Below are 18,473 nucleotides of genomic sequence, written 5' to 3'. Positions count from 1 at the left end.
TCATTGCCATTTTTCCCCCCAGCACTGTTTACACTTAGAATCATTTAATTTGACAGCCGTATTCAGGCTCATCGCAAAGTCCACAAAAACATGAAATTTGATTCTAGAATCCCAGTATACTCCGTGAAAGTAGGAATTAAAAGCAGGGTTGAAGTGAAGAAATGTGTTACAAAACAAACAAACACATGCATATACATATACAGCCTGCATGAACATATGAAGAAGCACAAGAATGCAGCTGAACAAAACCAGAAAACTGACTAGGGTTATCTTCTCATACTGGGCACTGTGAGACCACCAGGAATAGGTTGACTGAGACAGCCTGCTGTTGACATCCACTGCTTATGAGACACTGTTAACAAACACTCAGCAGCGATAAGGGACTAACTGCAGATAAGAGCGATGAAAAGGAGAAAATAAAGGCACCAGAGCTTTGGCTGACATTGAACTCAAAATGAGAAGCCAGTGTGGACTTAGGATCTAGGGAAAAACAAATGTCAGAATAAAATATCTTGGTAGCTGCTTCTGACACAAGTGAGAAATGGGGAATAGCAGCAAAGTAGTAAGAGATCTACAGGAGGTAGAGTACAGCCAAAAAATATACACATATTTTTTGTCTTTTAACCATGATTAATGCAGAGATACATGTCTTCGAATATCTTGTACTGACTGTGAAGTCTGCTGGATCTGTGATAACATTGATGGCTATCTTGTGAGTAATCAAGTCAAATGATTGCTCTGCATATTTGAATATTAACCAAGGAACTTCTGTCCATTTTACAGGATTAAGCACACTTAATGATGAAAACACATTCCCATCACAATGCTGTAGTATTTTGAGGCGGCTGAGATATAAGAGATATGTGTGTGTTAGTGGGCAAGACAAAGATTAAAAAAACACAACAAACCTGAGCAAAAAAGGTCGTGACAAAGCTTTACAGACAAATTACATTTGTTTCAAGGAGGCTCTAAGCGCTTGTGTCTGGCCCAGCATCTATTCTTTCCTCGAAATGGAACAAAGAAAGACAGATAAAGAGAGTTCCAGGAGGCCATGAAAAATATATGCAAGCAGTTAACCTCAAACATGCTGTCACAGACTCCACTCACTCACGGCAGGTCAAAGTGTAAGTGCCAGGCGCCCAGTCCTCCTTGTTTGTTTGCTAACCCCAAGTTCCTGAATAAGCCTAGAAGTGCCATAAATGCCTACAGAGAATGGAGCTCACTCATCTGTTTTTGAGTACCTTAGTTTTCCACACACTTTCAGTTCAAGGTTACTGTTTCAGCCTGGTGTATTGATGTTACAGGTGGAGTGGAGGCCCATTAACATTTTAAACACAATGAAACTAAATGTGGTGGTCTGTTGAATGTGATAAGGCTGAATGTGCATAAGGCCATCACATGATTCATTTGCTGTTTAAAATGTAGTGTAGGACTTAAAAGACTGAAAGACTTAGACTAAAGGATTGTGATATGCATAAAGGAAAAAAAAACAACTTCACTATAGTCCTAATTTTTTTCCAAGGATATTCACACTACATTGATGCACATCAGTAGATGAGGAGAGAGGGCTTTTTTTTTTTTTTTTTTTTATAAGAGAAAGGTTTCCTGGCTCCCAGTGTAAAATCCTTGATTTTTCCTACTTTTAAAGGTACTATAGTGCCAAACTACTTTGTACAGCACCACAGTCAGTGGACAAAATGCATTCATGGATCAACATATCTGGGATTATTTTCTGGTACAGCTCGGGACTAACAACCCAGCACTCTGGCTGTAACTATATGTCCTTTGGATGGCAGGGTGTACTGTTAGTATTTGTTACATGAACTAAATGGAGCATTTCTGTCACTCTATTTAGGTAATATCTCCAGCATTACTGGAATGATGTGCATACTGTGCCGGCCTTTTATAAATGTTCAGCTTATATTTGAAAATCACTTAAAATGTGTCCATTTCGTTACCCTATTTGTCTGCACTGTTTAACACATCTGATGGAATGTTTACAGTGAACCATATCAACACTTTTATATTAGACTTACACAAACAATAGTGACAAATACAGTAGTCTGTGTCCATTGATGTGTGTAAAAGAGTTTGCATTATTCAATTAAGAGAGAGCCACCTTCTTTTCATGACAGTGCACCATGCTGCACATCTACTCCTACACTGGTGTGAAAAACTGAGTTGGACTTGAAGAAAACAGTGAGAATGGGAAATCCTGTCCAGATCCTTTGCCAGAAAATGTAGGGAACTCTGTTTTAGTTTCTGTGTCATGTGTTCAAAAGAGTTCCTATGTGGCAGTAACAGGAAGAAAAGCGAGGCAGATCCCACTCACAGCCAAGAGTCGGTGTACATGCACTTTAGTTTACAACAACATTGCCAGAAGCAACAGCTACAGTAGCTGCTTTGGCATCAAAGCCAGTGTGTGGTCAGGGAAAAAAAGTCAGAAACATTTTTGTTATCTTTTATAATACTTGAGTATGACGGCAAAGCTCAAAACAATTTCCCTGTCCGATGAGAATGTCCTGTCCCATTAGGCTGGGCAGAGGATATAGGTAAAAAGTTACATTACACTGGTGTTCATTGCTATACCTACCTGCACATATGAAAACATAGTAGAAGAACAAATTACATGTTGGTCTATAGTAACTTTATCTGTCGTCTGTTAGCTTGAATAATTTTTGTAATTTGCAATAAAGGCTACTGGTATAGCAGTTACTGGCAAAAGCAGCTAGAAGCAGCAGTTAGTAGCAGTATCCTAAATTGAGCAACGTGTGACTGAAAGACTGAGGTGGTGAGGGATTGATACCTTGAGGCTCTCAGTGAATTTTAGCAGCAGTATTTAAGCATATCAGCAGCAGCAGCAGTTAGACATACAAGTACACAAAGTACATTAATACAAAGTAAATTACTTTATTCATTTTGCCTAGAAACATTATATGACTTACAATATTAAATGCAAATATCTAGAAGTTCTTATTTTTCATAAACAAATGTTATAGACTATTTCACCAGAATTCTGTTGCTAGGAAACTGGAAGTTTAATATCTGTGACTCATATTAGCAAGAACTCCAACAAGTAATTAAACTGGAAACATTTAAGTTGGTAATAACTGGGTTATACCTAAATCAGATTGTAGCTGATATAGTACTAGGTGAATGCGCATGTCAGCAACTAACTGTTATTCAGGACGACCCATACTCATATATGTAACCATTTCATATGGACGCTCTTGACACTTGCTCAGACTTGCAGCAATTAGCTATCATCCTAAGCTACTGCCATTTTCAGTGCGCTACATACTGTACAATTCATTTTTGGCTATAATGCTTTCCACAGAGTTGATACTGTACTTGCTTGCTTAATAGACCATGTGGTTCAACTGCTTAAGTGTGCTCAACTCCCATTTAGCATTTTGACTGCCTTCTGGGCATCTTAGTTCATCAGTTTAGATAGTGATAACAGAAGGATTCAAAACTGTAACACACTGTTATAATGGAAATATGTCTAGAAAGATATCCAGCCCTCTGGCTATGAGGAAGTCTGAATACCATCTGAATACCTTGAAAAAGTCAAACATTGTCACACTTTCTGACTCACTCTTCAATCATGTATGAGTCGATGGTTTGATATAACACCTCTGGCAATTGGCAGGGTTCATAGTCAGCAGCCCATAGTGGATACAGTACTCTCAAAATGTTAAACAGCTGTATGTTAACAGTAAGCAAAAGGCATATATATCATGTGTTTGGTTCCCCACTAATTGTGGGTTAATTGTGCATGTGTTGCATCATTGCCATTAGTGTTATAGCTCTGCTGTTGTTTTTCTAACATTAGAGGATATATGGATGACTCACTTAACAAAAATCATTAGAACTGCTTACAGTATCAAGCAAAGATAGCACAACAGGGAAGCTACGGTATGTTTTTTTAATATACATTTTTTATATAATTGTGATTTATACATCTAAAACTAATTCTTACCTGTTACAAAGTGGAAAGCAAAGGTCTGCTGTTTGGCTCAAAGCCCACTCTTTAATGAAGCTCTCTCTTGGGATTTGATAGTTTCATGAAACACAGTTGGAATTTCTTCTATTATTGAAGGTACATTCAGGGACCAAGCAACTTCAGGGTTTTTTGTTATTCTTGTAAATCGTTAAACCTAAAACCTTGCTAACCTTAAAAAGCAAAGATACCTTCAACTGGAGGACATTTTTATTTATTATTTATTTTTGAGAAGTTTTACCTTTATTGATAGCAACAGTGGAGATAGACAGGAAAGACAGGAGAGAGAAAGGTGATAGGTGGTAGGTGCTCTACCAGGTGAGCTACTGGTCTGCCCCTAACTGGAGGACATCTGTCCCCCAAATGAGATCATGGTCACTTGGCCGCATCTGTTCTGTCTGTTTAGGGAGCTTGTTACTGTAGAAATACTGAGCTTTTCTCTTTTTGACAGAACGCTGATCATTATAGAGTGAGCTGAGTTTACCACAAATAAATGCAAGCAAATGTGCATTACTGTAAGCATAATGTTCGGATTGAAGCAACACCTCTGCTGTTATTGTTGGTTTACATTTTTAACATCAAAATCAATCATTCTTCTGCTGCTTGACTCTCACCCTGCTCCTCGTCATCACCCTCTTCCTCTGCTCTTGCATGCTTATTGGCATGCATGATGAGCATCCGCTGGGAGCAACCCTTCACCATTATTCATGGAAAGAGCACACCTCAGAGCCAGACTGACACATCAAAAGATGTTGATGATAGGTGGGGGTAGTAGTGGTTGGGGTGATGGATGGCCCCGTCTTTTGGAGATGGCTATTTTCACACTTCTTCTGTGTTGTTGTTGTTTGTTTTGGGCCACAGTTGTCCAACCCTGTTCTTTCAGTGCAGACTATTTGGAAATATATGATACTGTAGCCTACATACAGAAAAATAATTTCTGTTTGCATGGAGACTAAAGGTCGGAGAGAGACGGAGACTATAGATACATATGTAGTTGGATATCATTATCTCTTTTAAATATCCACATTATAAACTTTTTGTGTGTGTCAGACACAATAAGGGGATGATATCTCCTCATAATTAGTCTTTTTGCTGGCATAAATGGGCCAGAACATATCTAGACAGGTCAGAGGAATTTCCTGTCCTTTCCTTTTGTAATTTTCGAACTGTAAAGAAAGGGAAGCAAACCCCTCTGTCTACTCTCCCTTCTTTCCCCACCGCCAGTTGTTTTGGAGTCATTCATCAGGAAGAGTGAGACTGAGCCATCAGAGGAAGCGCTGGCAGGATCCCTGTAGAGATGAGGCAATATTGAATTGATGGAATCATTTAAAGGCCAGGAAAAAAATAGAATAAAAGGAAAAACATGGTGCTGCATTTTTACAGTGTCTAAATGGGACAGCCTAGTGGCTCATGAGGAATATCATATTGTAATATCTCATCTTTCCTAAAAATAGAAAAAATAAACCAAGCTATTTTGGGTTTATGACTTTATATATTTGCTCTGTGTATGTATTTTTGCTATATTTTGAGTGTCTGTCATTCTTTGCAAGATGGCTTTCACTTTAAGGCCTCATGACATGCCTGCCACTTTCACTTTGCATCTCTTTTTCTCAGCCATCGACCCAAACACAGAGTCGGTAGAGGATTTGATGCAGAGGTTCCAGGACAGTTTCCGTGTTCCCAACACGCCAACAGACATGTCTCACTACCAGCATGTCATGCACAGCTCATCAACAGGCCGCCGGAGGGTCCCCAGCCACACCAGAGGTAGGACAAAAAGTAATTCAAAAAGTTAGCAGTTTTGTTGCAGACCTTCTAAGAAAGGTTATTTATAATATTTGTATGTTCTCTTTCACTTCACTGTTTAGAAAGGACAGTGCTCACTATGCTGTTTTTCGAGCGGGGATATGTGATTATATGTTTGAGCTGTTTCCACTCAGTCTTGTGTGATGTGTTAATTTAGATGTGCATTTTCTTTCCACCCTCCAACACCCTTGCAGTCATTAACAATTATTACACATGGGAGTGTAATAATGGTTTTTCTGTGTATTTCCAATTTCAAAAAGTAGTCAGCATTGTTTCTTTTATCCATGACTGTTTTATGACCTATAACTGTGTGTTTATTATTGTAACCATGACAACAAAAGTCCTCTAAGGGAGTATTTATTGTAATCCAAACCACAAGCTGGTCTTAAACCTAACCAAGTTGTTTTTGTGCCTACACCTGACCAGATCATGACCATTCCATATTCTTAACAGCATGGTTGTTGTTACCATGACGATGACGGTCCAATGCGCCTACTGCTGATATGCTCTTATGGGTCGTATCTGAAGGCAGAGACAAACAACCTATGTATTTGGTCATTTAGGGTTGGAGGACTTGTTTGGTGCCCATTCATTTTAATGCCTCTACACCAGTATGACAGATAGTACAAATATATGGGTAAATTACATGTTTGTTTTATCTAATAAGGGAAGAAACTAACACATACAAACAAAGCAAAAAAAAAATCCTTACAAAGATTTGAATCTATGATCTCTGGCTAACTGTATCAACCACTGAGTCACCACTTCGCCCGGGAGCACTGCCAAATTGCTTTGATGACAATGTTTCATAGTCCATTTCACAATTAATGTCCTTCAAGTATGAAACTCATACAGACACCAGATATAAGTTAGGGTTTTATGCGTGTGAGGAATACAGTGTGAAGTGACTTGGTGAACATCTGTCTATTTATATATTCATCACTCAAGTTCATACCTTGCATAGAGACACATACCCCTGTGTCTAACTTACAGAAGGTTGCATTTATCTTCCTAAGGCAAATAAACAGTTAAAGCATCACTTAAAATCAAAAATATCTTCAAGAGACTAATTTAATTTATTTAGAAAAGAACAATTACTCTTTGTCATAGCACTTATAAAAAGAGGCCCCTCTGTATAGTTTTAACCTTTGAAATTTAGTGTTTACATATTTCATTCTAATTGCTGTCAGCTTACTCTGTTGACTTTCTGTTTCATTAAATATCAATTGGGAGCACAGTTTCACACTTGTGTGGAACTATGCTTGGTGCACTTTTGAGATGTGACACAGCGGTGACACCAGCCTTTGCCACAGCAGTAAATTCAGCTCATTACCAGGAGCATCTCTAATAATTTCCAATCAGACATATTATTAAAAAAAATGCAGTCTGTGCCACTGGTTGTACCATTATGACCAGTAAGAAATTAACATTGATGATGAGACATTAACCAAGATGAGTTCACCTACCCTTGACAGAACTACTTAATATCCTTTTGATCACTGCCATCCACAGTACTGTATATGCAGAATACAACACTGAGCAATTGTACATGTTATGCATACTTACTTACGTAGGGATTATTAATCTTTCCAGTCACAGCCTGCACTTCAGAGTGTTTTTATTCTTGGTTCTCTAGAACACTTCAGACTGGTTTGTGCTTTTCTTTCTTGCCACTGACAATTTAACTCTGAGGTATTAAAAGGTATTTTGTGTCAGCCTTTTGAGTAAATGATGCCTCAAAAAATCTGTGCAGGTCAAGCTCCTCAAAACTCTGTGAAGGGCACTGCTGAGAGATATCCTCTCTGAGGTCAATATTAAAAGGCTTTCCTTTGAAGGTCTGTAATTAGGGGTGAAAATTTGTCCTTGGTGCAAAAGCGTAGGCCAATACTACAAACATGATAATTGGACAAACATTTAAACTGAAGAGGAAACTCTATTAGCTGGAGTGAGGTTAAAGGGGGAAGTTAATTGGTCAGACCCAGAAGCTTGTAAGTGTAAGTGAAATGAATGCATTGCCAAATTCCTTGAGAAGTGAAGTGAAGAGTGAAGTGCATTGTGATTGGGCAGATGCTTTTCTATTTCATACTGCTCAGCCTGCTAGACATTTTTATGCTAGCAATCGCATTCTCCCTTTCAAGAAGTAAGAAGTAGATTAGGCTCAGGTTCAGCTGCAAATGCCTGCAAGCATTTCCTCCTTATTGTAACCAAAAAATAACTTTGGCAGTGTCAAGTATGCCATCACAAATTGAGCTGTGGGCTACGTTATAGACAGTGTGGCCCAGTAATACCGTGTGTGACAGGGATCCATGTCATGCTGGTCTAACCAAGCGACCCGGACAGGCAGAGTGGAAAACATCATCTGTGTAGTTTACAAGAAGTGACAGGAAGTGCTTAGGCCTAGCTGCTGGAATTAATGTCACTGACATACATGACATAAAAACGCAGGGAGTGATCACAGTAAAGACAGAGAAGTCTTACCTATTTTCAGACATATTTCAAAAAGTGACTAATCTTTCTTACTTGCAAATGGTTTACATCAAATTAAATGTTTCTTTACCTGAGCTTAATATTTCTGTCTTTTGAATGACACTGTAAAAACAGAAATGAGCAATTTCAAATAATCTTCTTGTCTTTCCAGCCATGTCTTACAGTGTTACATTAATTTTACATAATGTTATTTCTGCATTGTAATTCTATGGGGGAGTATTGTCTTATCCTTTGGGGATATGAAGGCTATGAAGGTCCAAGCAAATCACCTCCTGCCTGCCTGGCTAAAGGGGAGCACTAAATTACCACAACCAAATTACTGGAGTATTGAGTAATGACACTCAGTCCTCTTCATTCCATGTTGCTGATATGCGTCGCAAAGTAACAAGGAGGTAATATGCCAATATGGAGAACACAGACAGCGGGCTGGTCTGTACAAGAGGAAAGCTATTGTCCTCGACATCTGAGTGGGAGGAGGAACAGTAGGTATTGTGAGGATATGATGCGTAGGGGGTCAGCATCCAGCAGCACACACAACAATTTTCAGAAAATGCACATTTTTTTCCCTTGAAGCCTGAGAGATGGGGGAGAAAACACGCCACTAATGGCCAATCAGTGAGCCTAGGGGCTGTCTGGATTGGAGCTTTTCCCCAAATCTGTGGAGGAGTGGGAACAAGAACAAATAAAGGAGCAGTACAGAAACACACTAGTGCCTGGTTGTCAAGTAAAACTGCCCATAGTTTACAAACTAAAGTACCTTAATTAACTTGATTCACATTTACATTATGAGGACAACACGTCTGCACATCTACTCAGCTGGAAAACTACAGTAGTAGTTTTGTCTGCTCAGCTAAACCCTGCAGCTGTTCATCTTCTCTTCTACTGGTGTCCACAAGCCTGCATTTTGAAATTTTTGCTTTGTGCAAATAGTCCTGACTTCCCTGTCAGCATATATTGCCCTAGTTTCTTTTCCTCCAGCACTGTCTTATACCTGGGCTCTCAGAAAATTTTGGCTCATGCACAGATATTCTAGTTACAGTCACTACCTTCACTTCCCTCTATTTCTGTCTTGGCAGCTGCTCTTAGGACCTTATCTGGGAGATGTTTTAAACAACATGATCAGGAAGCTAGCCAGATTTATTGCTATCAACATGCATAATTTAATTTACTGCAGTCCTATGGCAGCCCATGAAACCGGACCAATTGTCAATGACAGATTTACATTTCATGATACTTTGGTAGAAGAGCTAGATAATCATCAATAGGGCCAGTTATTCTGTTAACTCTCAGCCACATGACAGTGCTGTTGTTTACAGCATTGGCCAGGACGGTAGGGGTCACTGATGGGGACCACTGCACTGGCAGCATTACCACACTGTGATAGCACAATAGGCATGGTGCCAGCGCTGGGCCACAGAATCAAGCCTGCTCAGTTTTCAGCAGAGTTGGTGTGAGGAAAGAGGAGTTAACCGACTGAACTGCCCAATCGGTGATCTCTTTTGCGCCCAGGAGAAGTCGTTGAGTCCTGCTATCAAAGTGTACATGTCAGCAATTTCCCCAAGTCATGTCAAGTGGGGAAAGAGGTTGGTTTTTTATGTTTTTGTACCATTTGGAGTACACCATTACAATGATATGCACACAGAAGCACTTTCATTTGTACCACTACAAGCCCCTGGATATGCCTTTTTCCAGCTCTATGAACAGTGGTCTTAATGATCTGGAATTTTCATGCTGTGAGCTGCTGTTGGCTATCCCCCTTTCCTCTTAAGTGGGTGGTCAGGGGTAGCAGTTCATTCTATATTTTTGTATGTCTTTGCTTCCTCATTAAGTGCTTTGATATGACTGTGAATCTAAACATATTACCCCCATCAACTTCTGGATGTTGGCAACAGCAGCTCATGTTGACTGTCAAGAGATGTACTTCCCTCTCTCCCCAGGCCTATAATGAACATTAAGACTACACCAGAAAGTCTGAAGGTCTTTGTTGTAGCGTTGCTCTCCCACACATTATGTTTGGTGCTAGGTGCTGAGCATTAGTCATTTATGGCCTTAAGTGGAAAGAAAACTTCCTATATTGATGCTCACTATTGATACACACTGAAGATTGCTGTGGGTATTAAGAGTTTTTTTTTTTTTTTTGCTTGTGTCATTTTATCAAGTCACCGTCGAGTCTAGTGTTTGCAGAAAGAAATGTTCTCTCTCCCCAAAAATTGCCAACAGAAACCATTTGCAGAAGAAAAATATCCACTTTTCAGGTTTGACAATCGAAAAAAAAAATGTACAGTGTCCAGTAGTAAGAAACCAGTTTATTAGTTTGTGATGTTTACCATTTTGTGACCATTTTGGTATAACTGCTCTACCTTCAGAGATAGATAAAAAATACACACTCAGTAATATTCTTTGAAAAGCCCATGTAGAGCCCTACAGGCTGATGCCTCTGTTTGTAAAACTAGGCTTGCAGTCTCTAACCGTCATTGTTCAGCTGTAGCCACTGTTCCAGAAAAACTTGGAATTCACAACACATTGTGGTTTTGTCAAATATAAGATTTGTCCTTAAAAAAACTAACTTGCTCTCTTATTTACATGCACCTCTGTGCATGCTAGTCCCTGCTGTGGTGTTAGTGCATTTCCATGTGCTGGCTAGAAGCTGTGGTAGTGTTTTGATGTGTCACAACGAATACTTTGGCTCATTACGATGAGGATAACCTTATGGTTATTATCTAGCTTTTCTCCTGTTTAATTGATGCTTTGAAGTAGCACATGAAAGTAGTTCTGTGCTGTCTGGTTTGTGTGTATGTTAGGGAAGGAGAGAGAGAGAGAGAAAGAGGGAGTGAGTGAGTGTGTGTGTGTGTGTGTGTGTATGTGTTTGTTTGTTAGGGAGGAAGAGAGCAAGTGTGTGTGTTTGTGTTCCATGGTGCTTGAATTCATTCTGTGTTCAGCTCCACTTTCAGCAGTCCTCAATCTTCACTGCAGACAAAACACAATGATTACAGCTGTGGGTCTGCAGCCCAAGGGCTTCTCTACACAACAGGCCATACAGCTGATTTACTGCCAAGTGTGAGCAGTGTGTGATCACTCTGTTTTTGTATGTGTTTTGTGCATGAAAGTCCTAGTGAGATACAGATAAAATGACAGAATTACACAATTATCTGTCAATCCATCTCTAATTGATCATCTCTAATGTTATGGCTAATAATAGTTAGTTGCATTACATCACAGTACCCAGATGTGTCTGCTCTGTGCTGCCACATGCTTTTTGTTGTTTGTTTCTAAGAGGCCAATTAACAGTTTAAATTAAATGTAAGCGAAATGCTAGCATTAACAGCTGTTTGCTTCCCAGTCTAGAAGAAACGTTGCAAGTTCCGCATCAAACTTCATTCTTTACTCGCCAAGAGCTGTCTCCAGCAGTGGAAAGCTATGCTATTGTCAACTCCTGTTTTGCTTCTGTTTCTATTACTTTTCTGCAACTGAATTTAGCATGCTAAATAGCTAGCCCTGGCCTTTCCCATCTTGTAATACCACTTTGCAATTGTGAACCTCAGTCTATAATGAGAGATGTATTCTAACCTCTTGTCTTGAAAACTCGACTCAACTCACAAGTAAATTAACAGTTTTTAATGCTAACTTTGGCCGTCTAGCGATAGCGAAAACTCACATATAGCATCTTTTAAATCTGCTTCTCTTTTACCCCTACATTTTTACCCTAAATGAATGCTAGTAAACTAGTCATAAATCAGTTCTGATGCTAGCTTTGGGATGTCAAAAATTTTCCTAGTTAAGGAAATTGCCACAGAATTCATTGGCCATCTTACCTTAAATAACTACAGCTTGCACTTAACTTAACACAGTCGACTCACACATCCCACTCTAATTTCCTAAAGTTACAAAGAGTCTAATGACTTTGTCCTAATACTGTCATCAACATGCATAACTTAATGATACGTCTAAGTCCAATTTTCCTCTCCAGTATTTTTAAATCTAATTAAAGCCCCTATCACCAGAATATAGCTCGCATTTCTGTAATCCCCAACATTGATCCTGCTTTGTGAAGCATTTCACTGCTCCAAAAATGACATGATGTTTGCCCCAGCCGTCTGATTATTGAAATCCACAGCATATATCTTGAGATCAAATCCCTGCAACGACTTTTGTCAAATGATTTCTGGCTACACAAGAGGACAAGTGGGTGCTTAGTGGGTTGTACACTTAAGTCGCACTTGGCCTGTGCACAAGCCCACCAGTTTTCCTTAAAGTGATGGCTTGATGCCTGTGTACAGAGGCAGTCTGTTGTACTTAAGCTGTCTTCCCAGGCAACACGGTCAAACTTCAGTGAAGAGTGCAGTAATTTTGCTCAGTTAATGATGAGGAACAATATTTATTAGTTTATTCAGAGAAGTGTGGCAGAGGTTGAGAATGCTGCCGGTGTTGACACATGGAAGGGGCGTAGAGCAAACAGCCATGCAATGTGGGGTTATCCCCATGCCACAGCCAGCCACGCTTCTCCTGTCTGGCTGAGAGGAGCATCAGGAGCAGCTGGAGAAGTGATCCTCTGGTGCTCATAGCTTTTAGGTCATTCCTGATATTTATATATATTTTCTTCTTTTGAGTGTGTGTGTGTGTGCATTTGTGTACTTCGATCATTTTCTGCACGTACATTTTGAGTTTCATTTCATTGCTTGCCACACACACATATTTACCCAACTGTTTCTGAGTGTACGTGTAAGTGCCTCTCCTTTATTAGATGCTGCTCATGTCCATGCTGCTCATGTCCAGGTTCAAGTGGTTAAATTTACCGGTGGCAAATTTGGACTGATTCTTTACAGCCCACCTTTGAGTATAATCTGTTGATACTGTTTCTTAGTCCTAACCACACTCTTTGATACTTTGACACAAAGAGTCTGGGGATATTCTTTGATGCTGCTTACAGAGGTAGCATTACTATTCAGGAGGCAGGTGATTTTGGGGTGTGTGACCGTTTTCTTTATTATATGTATTGGTATTGTGTTCTTGAGAGAATAAAAGAGATTATTATTGTTTATAGTAAATTAAAGTTCATGTATAATTTAGCTTGGGCTGTACCAAATGGAAAAAAGATGACACGTTACGTGCATGAAAAGTTGAAGCAAGCTGACCTTAACTAATACATGCACATTGTTTGTCCAAAATAATTGGCATCAAGTTTTGGTATTTTACATCCAAGCTAAAAGATTTGTGTTTCTACATATTTTTTGTGTCTTGTGTGTAATACAAAACCTGCAACCACCGACCTCCTCAATTTATCTGGAGGTCTTTCACACTCCATTTTTAGGTTTATTAGATTCACCTTTGTTACTAGAATTACCTTTGTCTGTACATCACTCAAAAATTATCTATAATGTCACCAAAAGAGCTGCTGCCTAATATAGTGACAGTACCACTCTAATAGCAGCCCTCCTCCAGTTGTTGCTTTTTCATTTTAGGATTGCTTTTAAGATTTTATTTTATCAGGCCACAGCATGAATTATCCATTACTGGAGCTACATTACTCTGACCTTTCTTTAACTCCCTGTGAGGCAGACTGTACCAAACTGTCCTAAAGAGAGATCCACTACCTTCTCCACCATCTGAAATACGGGGCAAAGTAACAGTACAGCCTAAAGACCAGAAAATTTTGCAGTTGTCATACACATGCTCACAAATAGTAAAATCAAGACTCATCTCGTGGAGTTGTATATATGACCTGTCCAGTTTTCTCCTCTTTCAACACTGTTGTGCTGCAGAGCCAGCTTATTGGCTGAGAGCACCAGACTGTGCACGTATTTTCTTCTCTGCCCTGCTGTGTACTGAATGTCTCTACAGTGACTGACAAGCTGTTAGACTCAAAAGCTTAACTTAATATAACAGTATGTCAATGTGAAAAACATAAAATTGTTTCTGATTAATTAAAAGAGTATAGAGAAGGAGCCAGGCACAGGACTGTCTTTTTTTGTTTTTTTAATATTCCATTTTGGATGGCTGCAGTGGTGAGGCAACACTTTTTTGGGTGACAGCTGCCATCCTGTGCCACCCTGGGTGGCTTTACCACTGCACAAGCTGGTTGATAAGAGGTGAGAAAACAACATTCAGCAGGGTGCCATGGGCCACTGCATCTGAAATTACTCTTAACAGCCTGTCACACCTTTTTTCGCAATTGCATATCTAAAATCCCAGAGTGTTCTCCTTGCACTTCACCATTTGCTTATTAGCTCTAAATTGGCGGGTATGTTTTCGATGCAGGAGAGACGCAATAAAAAAATATAGAGATGAGTGCACAAATACAGAGCCCACTTGAGTGCAAGAGCCAAATGGCGCCTTGTTAAGCCTCCCACCTTTTCAAGTCCTTTCTCTCCCGTATAACAGGTAGCAACCCATAAATTTAGGTTGTAAAATCTGTCTGCGGGGCTTATATTGTGATGCCCTCTGTAATAACTTTTCAGTATGCCTAGGTTGTTTATGTGTAACAGGACTGTGTGTGTGTGTGTGCGCGCGCAGAGCTTTTAAAAATACAATGTGCAGAGTAACAGAGTATTGATTGAGATTATTTTGGAAAGCAAACAGAGCAGTGGGAGTCTGAGGCATGAGAGAGAAATGAGTGAGAGACAGTTAGAGGCAGCGAGAGCTAGACCAGTGACATACCTGTGGGCATTCTGTGCCAATATGCAGTTTTTGCTTTAAAAAAAAAAAGAACAGACAGACTGGGACAGACAGAAAGCACAAAGCAAATCACATTTTCTACCTCCTGGATTTCCTCTCTGATTTCCTGGTATACAATATTGAATCCCTTTGTTTGTTGCAGCATGGCTGGATGGAATGCCTCAGGCCTTCCTCCCTGAACCTGACCCCTCCAGCTTGTGCTTGTGTTTGTGCTTGCTGCCAGTTTCACCAGAATAGAACTCAGTTTCTCAAATCTTTTTAACATAATGTATAGCAAGTTTGGAATTTATACAACTATTGTAACCATGATCTAAATTTTACATCTGTATTTCAATGGATGCACTAAAATTGCAAACTTGTATTCATATACTCACATACATTTTTAATGTATTTTTCGCAAATACAACTCAATGAAAACAACTTCTCAAATTTGCTCCCACTGCCTCTCAGATGCTGCCTTGTGCATTATAAATGGTATATTTGCATACTCTCACTTTTGTGTGACTGTAGATGCCAGTTGGTATTGAACTTGTGTTGAAAATATTTAGCTTGCTGGTGTCAGAAAGTCTGACTGCTGAATGCAGCTGTGCCTTAATGTGATTACCAGTTGCTGAGCCATGTGGGGACTGGTGGTGCTGTCAGCTTAATTTAAACACAAACACATTGTCACAGACGTACATACTCAGGCACACATGCAGCACGAGAGTCTGCATACAGAAGTGCATACGCTGTACAGTATACACATACGAGCTGACATTTAGCTGTGGCTGTAAGTCAAGGCAATTCGTCTTGCTCAGAGAGTCGCAGAAGTCACAGAGGTCATACTCGAGACGCGAGAGCTTCCATAATCATGCACATGCATACAGTAAATGAGAGTACGGACATGTGCACATACAATATTAATGAACGTGTGCACAAGTCACCTGTCACATATATATATATAGGCAAATGCAAAATCAGCTGTAGTACTGTCTTTTATTTGCTATTTTCCTCTCATTTCTTCCCACACATGCACCCTGACCTGTGAAAGGTCTTTCCTCTCACAACTGTCACACCTTCATACACCTTTAATGAGTCACATGTGTGTATAATTATATGAGTGTTATTCTGGAAAAGCTGTACTTAACCTTTTCATTTCTAAAAGGATGAATACTGTTTGGCAGGTGGAATTGTCACAGTTAAAGCGAGGTGTGTCCAATGAGCAGAATGCATGAAGGCACATTAATATACACATGATGTGCTGCATACATTATGAATAATAATAAGGATGCCCTTCAAATGGGCAGTGCGGGTTCAAGCACAACATCTGTTTTTGAGGAGGACTGTGTGTCCTGGCAACTCAACTCAATGGGCGCTGTTCTGTAGCTAACCTTTATATATAATTTATTGCACAATCCATACACTATTAATCTCAGCCTTCTTTGCACTGCCATACACTCTGGCACTCCTGTAGAGTTACCAACCAGACAGACCTCTAGTGTATAATTCACCCACTATATATAGTTACTGTACGTTTATCAGTTTATCCTGGATGGATGGATAACTGTATCATTCCCATTGTTTAGTATACAGGTAGGATCTGACAGCTGGAATCAATGTTTTCATATCTGCAAACACAAGCTTGACCAGTAGTTCTGGTTTCAATTCTACTTTTGCTATTACAGCCACATACACAAGTAGTAGTAGAACTAGTACAATGGCTCACAGACATGCTTTTTCCATCTTTCCCTGCTCTGCTCACAGCTGATTAGCTGGATCAGGTATGTTCTGCCAGTCAAGAGCCTGAAGGCAGCAATTGCTGATCAACCTCTGCTTCAGCCAATCAGCTGTGGCCAGAGCAAAATAAACAAGTTTAGTGTCCCTAGAAAATAGAAAACCACTGATTTAGTATACCCACCCAATTTTTTATTTTAACTGCAGGAGAAAACACCTGTCCTTATGTGTGTGAAACATTTTTGGATTATTCTGCTTCTGAGACTCGGATGCCTCATCCCATTTGGATGAGCCATGATAAATGAGAAAAACAAACAAATTATACCATTCTGTGCAGTCAGCTGTAATAATATTTTGTCAGACATGTCTGAGAAACACAGTGTTTTACATCTTTATTAATATCTGCTGTAACATTAAAAACCTGTGTGTTTTAGCACATCCAGTTCAATATAATGTAAGACTGCCTCTAGTAACCATATAGATTGCTGATGAATCTGTTGATTATTTCTTAGTAAATTGCTAAATTGTCTAGATGTTCTGTTTACTATCATAGAACAGAAAGAAACCATGAATTGATGCGAGTTAATTTCCCTGTTGATCTACTAATCTACAAACTGACAAATGGTTTTAGCGCTACTGAAATAGTGAAATTCTCTGATGCTTTAATATCAGACATACTAGTAGTTTGTCAAGGTCATGATCTGAGTCTTTTTGGATTCACTACCTGGACTATACACAACTGACTACTTACACTGTCAGCAGTCAGGCTTTTCACTCTTTCAACATCATTTCCAGAAACAGATTAGGTCCATTAGATGTTCTTGTCTGAGCTGTTTTTGTGTTGGTTTAAAGTACAGTATATCACAATACTGTGGAGTGTGATGTGCCTTCTATGCAGGAAGTGATTAGTTTTTACCATTCAGACTGAACTCATCACCTCACCTCCCATGCTTTCCCATAACTGTTCTCATCATTCTCATTAACGGAGAGATTGGAAAACAGTCTACTCCCCTCTCTCCTCTTTGGACATTTTGTTATTTCTAACTCATGTATGAATGTGTTCTTCCCCTGTATAACTGTCAGCAGTCACTAGTCACGCTGTCTGTCTTACTTTCTCTCCTAATCCCCAACACTTTATCACATCCTTCTTCCTTCAGCACCTAATTGTGACATCTCATTCTCCTTTTGCCTGCAAAGCTTTTGTTTATAGCAGTTTTCTCTGTTTTTGTCTCATTGTAATTTATGTGCCCCCTCTAACTTTTTGCTGTCTTCCTCCTGTGGGCTAATTTCTTCTTTAATCAACTTATAAATAAACATTAATAATCAGCAAGTGAAATTACAAGCATGCCGAAGGATTTATTGATAGAAATAATGCTGTGAGTCATTATTATTATAATTAGTTAATATACATCAACTGATATCAACCTTCTGATCTGCTTATTTGTTGATCTTCCAAATTAAATATATATATATAAATTTATTTAGTTATATTATTATGTACTTTGTATGTCTTTGTTTATTTGATATTTCTTCTCAGTTATCCTATTTTGTTGGTCTTGGATTAAAATGGCATATGCTACGTTTTTTAGTGTCACAGCACAGTAAAAACTGGATCCAGCCTTTTTCTGTGACTAACTGAAATGCCACAGTCTATCACACCTTCCTTTTTGTCTGCATATTTGTACTTTGTATCCTGCACAACACTATGAGGTGGGGTATTGTTTTATAGCATATGTGTTTTTGTGCAGGAAAAACACACGGTTGTCAACCTTTAGAGAGAGTGTTAATGGTG

General features: G+C 39.3%; 1 protein-coding gene across 2 annotated transcripts in view; it reads left to right on the top strand.

The window, feature by feature from the left end:
- LOC108874064 (astrotactin-2) overlaps positions 1–18,473 on the top strand; it is a 242,057-nt gene that overhangs the window by 83,657 nt on the left and 139,927 nt on the right. For both annotated transcript variants that reach the window (XM_051072918.1, XM_018662442.2), the window contains exon 4: positions 5,618–5,770. In XM_051072918.1, coding sequence (XP_050928875.1) covers positions 5,618–5,770 — 153 coding nt within the window. The remainder of the gene's footprint in view (positions 1–5,617; positions 5,771–18,473) is intronic.

The sequence above is a fragment of the Lates calcarifer genome, linkage group LG9 (genome assembly GCF_001640805.2).
Source record: "Lates calcarifer isolate ASB-BC8 linkage group LG9, TLL_Latcal_v3, whole genome shotgun sequence".
In the NCBI taxonomy this organism is placed as follows: domain Eukaryota; kingdom Metazoa; phylum Chordata; class Actinopteri; family Centropomidae; genus Lates; species Lates calcarifer.
Note: the sequence above shows the minus strand (reverse complement) of the source record. Positions and strands in the feature narration are given on the sequence as shown.